At 34.7% G+C, this 6,000-nt stretch overlaps 1 protein-coding gene across 5 annotated transcripts in view; it reads left to right on the top strand.

Annotated features, from left to right (window-relative positions):
* Positions 1–5,193, top strand: part of LOC309860596 (DNA repair and recombination protein RAD54B) — a 97,977-nt gene extending 92,784 nt beyond the window's left edge. For all 5 annotated transcript variants that reach the window (XM_082722860.1, XM_082722862.1, XM_082722861.1 and 2 more), the window contains one exon: positions 4,767–5,193. In XM_082722860.1, coding sequence (XP_082578986.1) covers positions 4,767–4,981 — 215 coding nt within the window. In that variant the 3' untranslated portion in view covers positions 4,982–5,193. The remainder of the gene's footprint in view (positions 1–4,766) is intronic.
* The last annotated feature ends 807 nt before the right edge of the window (positions 5,194–6,000 follow it).

A 6,000-nucleotide genomic window follows, 5' to 3' on the forward strand; every position in this document is an offset into this window, starting at 1 on the left:
CATTTGTTAGTTTTCTTTTTTTCCTCATGTCATAGGGTACTTGTCAGATGGGTATTTTTTTTTTTAAGATTTTATTTATTTGAAAAAAAAACATTTATTTATTTGAGAGAGACAGAGAGCATGGGCGGTGGGGAGAGTCCGAGGGAGGAGCAGACTCCCTGCTGAGCTGGGAGCCTGATGTGGGACTCAGTCCTCTGACTCCAAGATCATAACCTGAACTGAAGGCTGTTGCTTAACCAACTGAAACACCCAGGCACCCTACTGCCAGATGGGTATTTGAGAAAATATTAAGTAGAACCTTATTATTTATCTCAATTTAGCTGCTTCTCAGTTAGTTGTAAACAATTTAACTTGTTTAGGAGAATCTTTCAAAACCTGGTATAATGACTTTGGAATTAACAAAAATGTTCTTAATCCTTATTTCTCTTTCACCTGACAAAATCCTACTGTGTGTTAATTTTGTGTAGAACTCATTCGTAATGGGGTCATCCTTTCTGAGGCAGTTAACATGGAACTTCTCATTACTTGAGAAACTCCTAGTGCTGCTCAAGTGAGGCTGAGTTCACCAACCCTCCAGAGTTGACACTGTTCAGATAGGAACTGGATTGGGAATAGGACTTGAACAAGTAGTCACTAGTACCTGAAAGTCACTTGGTAAATTGCATTGAAAAGGTTAAAAAAGGGGGCGCCTGGGTAGCTCAGTGGGTTAAGCATCTGCCTTCGGCTCAGATCATGATCCTATGGTTCTGGGATTGAGCTCTGTGGTGGGCTTCCTACTCAGCAGGGGGTCTGCTTCTCCTTCTCTGCTCATGCTTCCTCTCTCTGTCTCTCTCAGATAAATAAATAAAATCTTAAAAGAAAAATGGTTTAAGAAGGTAGACTGAGGTGGAAGAATTCATATTTTATACAAGTCAACATTTGATTCATATGCTTTTTCTATTTTAATAATTTCTGCTCTTATTTTCTTTTCATTTTCCTTGTATTTACTTTAATGTTCTTTTTCTTATTCTTCAACTTGAGTGCTTAGTTTGATGATTTTCAGTCTTCTTTTCTACAATAGGTATTTAAGGCTGTACATTTTCCTCTAAGTTGAATCTCATTACTTTGATATGCAGTTCTAAGTGTTTTCTATTTTTCATCATGATCTCTTCTTTGACTCATGCATTACTTAAAAGTATGTTTTAAATGTGTTTTAGTTTTTGTTATTGTGTTCTAGCTACTACAGAGTAGTCAGAAATATGGTAACTATAGAGACATGGTATGTGGTCAGTTTGTAAATGTTTCTTTCTTTCTTTTTTTTTTTTTTTTAAAGATTTTATTTATTTTAGAGAGGGACAGAGAGAGAATGTGTGAGGGGGTGAGAAGGAGCAGGGGTAGAAAGAGAGAGAGAATCTCAAGCAGACTCCACACTGAGTGAGGAGCCCTCTCATGACTCTGAGATCGTGACCTAACCTGAAATCGAGAGTGAAATGTTTAACCAACTGGCTGAGCCACCAGGCACCCCATAAATGTTTCTTTTGTGCATGAAAACCATGTGTATTCTCTCAATTACTTAGTTTGGAGTCATGCCATATTAGTCACATTTTCTGATGCCAAATAAATTTTTTCTTATTTTACAGATTTAAAAATTTACAATTTTAGCTTATAAATTGCTAATATATTTAGTGGTTCAACTGTTTATAAAATGTGTATGGTAAAAAAAACCTTCTACATTACTCTCATCTGCCTAATTTCTAGCCCTTTTATCTAATAACCATTATTAGTATTTTGTGTATCCTTCTAGATGTGTTTTTATGCTCATGCAAGGAACTCTGAATATGTATTCTTACCTACTTTTCCCACCAATAAAGGGTAGCATAGGGAATAGGTATAGTTTTGTAGCTTTTTCACTTAATAGTGTACTTGAGATCTTTCCATATCATTATAGAAAATTTCTCATTCTTTTTTTTCCCTTTATAATCCTTCATTGTATTTATATACCATCATTTATTTACCTGTCCCCCACAAGTATAATTAGGTATAATTATAGGTATAATTAGGTATACTAATTAAGTTATTTCCAGTCAGCATATATCTTTATTCATACATCTTTTTCCATATGTTTAAGTATATCTGTAAGGTAAATTAACAGTGTTGTTGGGTCACAGAATGTGTATATTTGTAATTTTAACAGATAGTGCCAAAATGCTCTCCACTGGGGGTTGTATCCTTTATTATTATTATTATTTTTTGGTATCAATTTTTAATTTACATTCTAGTTAGTTAACATATAGGGTAATACTGATTTCAGGAGTAGAATTTAGTGATTCACTACTTACGTACAATACCCAGGGCTCATCATGGGTGCCCTCCCTTGGGGGTTGTATCCTTTATACCCCGCCAACAATAGACTAAAATGGTCATTTCTCCACAGTTTTGTCAGTTGAGTACGTTATCAAATGTTTGAATTTTTCTATCTGATAGTAAAAAAATAATGCATTGGTCTAGTTTTAATTTGCTTTCCTCTTATTATGAGTGAAGTTGAGCATTTTTTCTTATATTTAAGAACCTTCCTTTATATGAACCATCTGTTAATATCATTTGCCCAGTTTTCTATTAATAACCTAATTTGTTATTAGATATATCTGTAATTGAAAGATATATGTTAAAATCTTACAGTATGACAGTGGATCTATCAAAGTTTCTTGCTAATCTATCAATATTTGTTCTGCATACTTTGTATCTTCTTTGTGAATTTTTTTTTATTATGGTTTATTTTATTAATAGGTAGTGATTTCTTTATCCTTAATACCTTTTGCTTTCATTTATCTTGGAAGTTTGTATATTATACTGGCTTTCTTTATGGTATTTGTCTGGTGTATCTTTCCCCTTCTTTTGTCTTAAGTATGTCTGTGTCCTTATGTTTTAATTATTTCTCTTGTTAATAGCATAAAGATGGACTTTCTTTTTTCCAGTCTCATGTTTCAACTAGAGCATTTAGTCTGTTTACATTTATTATAATTAATGACATACTTTGATTCACTTCTGTCTTTTCATGTTCTGTTTTTTTCCAGCAAAGGCCTACTAGTGGTTCACTCTCAATCTTTGATTTTTCAAAGTGTATTTGCTTTTTCCTCTCTCTCAAATGCTGTCTTTGCTAGGTGTACAATTCTAGTCAATAGGATTTTTTGTTTTTGCTTTTGTTTTGTTTGTACTTTGAAGGTATTATCCTACTATCTTCTTGATTCTTAAAGTAGCGTTGTCATCTCTTATGACCTCAATGATTTTGTACATTGACAGGATTTAGATATTAAGGAAAGACAGTTTTTTAAAGCGTGATAAAATTTAAAATGAAGTCTTTATCTTTTAGAAATGCAAAGTAAAATATTTATAGCTGATATATACTACATATTTATTTCATAATAATAATATGGAAGTAGAGAAAGCAGAGTTTAAATAAAACAAAATTGGCTATTAGTTGATAGTTCCTGAGGTGGGGTACATACATTTCTATCTTGTTAACTTTTATATTTGACATTTCCCATGAGTAAAATGTTTCAAAACAAACCTTTCAAGAGCTTCCATTGCTCTTAAGACTAGAGACTAAAATCTTTAAAGTGGTTAGTTAGGGTGGGGTTAAGTGCTATAAACTCAAAAAGCACAGTGGCCTACCACAGTAGAAGTATATTTCTCATGTAGAAGGGCACATAATAGTAACATAGGGCACAACTTTCTCTAAGGTGATTTGGTGATCCAGGCTTCCTCCTCTTTGGGTTCTACCATACCCTTAGGCCTTAGAGTTCCTTGCTGGGATCCCTGTCTCTTGGAGCCAGCAGGTAAGAGAAGAGAAAAGGTAGAAAACCACATGGTGTGGGGTATTTTTCTAGGCCAGACCTAGAAGTGACACAGAGCATGTCTAGCCACATTCCATAGGCCAGACTCAGTGGTTGCATCTAACTGTAGGGGAGACTGGGAAATGTGGCTAAGTGCCCTAGAGGAAAAAGATATGGATTATGGAGTAACTACTCGCTTCTGCCATTCTTGATTTGCTCACAGTGTTTTGCATCCTCCAGCCCTTGAACACACACCTCACGCTTTACTATTGAGCTTCGTCTTTGCTCTCTGGGCTCTAGTTGCACTGGGCTCCTGTCCGTTCCTTGACTGTAACCTTTGCAGGTCCTTCTCCTGAAATGCTTTACCTCCTTTCCCCATCCGGTTCTTGCCTTCTAATCCTTCATATATTAATAAAACAAGTCAGTTTTTCTGATATGTGCTGAGTTCCCTGTATTTTAATTCCATAACCTTACCACTATTTGTAACACAATTCCACAGTCCCTTGTCTTCAATTTTGAAATCTAGAAAAACCAAAAGTTGTTCTTTTCTTCATAAATTTGCAACAGATTTGTTTGGTGGCAAAAACCTTACCTAAATCGATGGGAATTTATCAGTAGTCATTAACCCATTTCATGACTATTCATGTGACTTGCTGCAGAACATTAATGAGTTTGATTATGGAGTGCTGTCCCAGATTATTCTAATTATATTCTGAATTGAGAAACATATCCGGCCCCAAAGGTTTTAGATAAGGGATTGTGGACCTGCAGTACATCTGTTTGGATGATTATTTGGATGTTTAATGCATCTCTCACTAGATCACAAGTTCCTTGAAGTCAGAGACCAAAATGTAATAAATCATATAAACTCATTATGTAATAAAATAAAAAAGTATTATTTATAGCAAAGTATTGATTGACCTAAGGATTTTCTCATTGTTTTACTTACCACAGGTGATTCACTGGAAAAATTCCCTATCTCTAGAAATTGTCAGCTTGGTCCACATCAGAAGCCCAACTCTCTGAAACCTCTCTCCATGTCGCAGCTGAAACAATGGAAACATTTTTCTGGAGATCATTTAAATCTTGCAGATCCTTTTCTTGAAAGAATAAGAGAAAATGTCTCCTTCTTTTTTCAGAATATAACCAATCAAAGTACTGCTATATAAGGAAAGATTACTTCATGACCTTCCCTTGCTCCCTTCTTTAAAAAAGTTAACATAGTAATTAAATATAACTTTTGAAAACTAGAATTATTTAAATTATAATATGTTTTGTTGCAAAATGTATCATAGTTTTGATACAGCCTAAACTTGAGTTGTTTAATTTTTTTGTATGTGTTCTTCAATGTTGAAACATTAAAAACATAATTCTGTCATCATATAGTTATTCATTAGTATTTCATAATTAATGCACTTTTATTAAATATCCATTAAGGAATTTTCATAAGGAATATAAAAAGGTAAAATACCTAGTCCCTGTCTTTGGGAAATCCAATCTACTTAGGAATATTAGACATAGATGTGTGAGATCAGTTTCAACTATAGCTCAAGGGAGAAAGAGATCAGACTAGCAGAGGCTGAGTGGAAGAGTTGCTGCAGGGCAGTTTGAGTGAGAATGGTCAGCAGGTTGGGGCAGGAGACGAAGGAGATGCTTCAGAACACTAGTTCGTAATCTGAAACCTCAGACTCATGGGGACTGACAGGCAGTCCATAAAGCTGTGTCCACCAGACATCGTTTGCACTCTGAATAGGGAATGTTTGGGCTACCATCGTGTCAACAGTTGTCTGTAGTGATTTTTGACCTAAAAAGGAAGTTTTAATGTACAAAACGAGCTTTAGAAAGCTGAAGTCTACAAAGACAAGTTACTTAGTCTCCAATTGGAGCTTCTGTAATCAGCTTCTGCTTCCATTTGGGAAATTTCTTTTAGACTGAATATGAATGAATGAATGAAGATTCAATTATATATCAGCAAATCTGAATTCTTCAGTTTTCTAGCACCATACTGGGCAGTTCCACATCTAGGATTCATGAACAGGCAGTCTGGGACCAAATTGTCAGTGAGGAAGAACTCAACTAATAATAAGCAAAAATGGTGTTCCTTGGCCCTATGTATAGGCCTTATCTATGGGGCTTTACATATAAAACTTCTTTCAATATCTACGATATTATTCTCAGGTGTGAAATC

This window comes from Mustela nivalis (genome assembly GCF_964662115.1).
Source record: "Mustela nivalis genome assembly, chromosome: 2".
In the NCBI taxonomy this organism is placed as follows: domain Eukaryota; kingdom Metazoa; phylum Chordata; class Mammalia; order Carnivora; family Mustelidae; genus Mustela; species Mustela nivalis.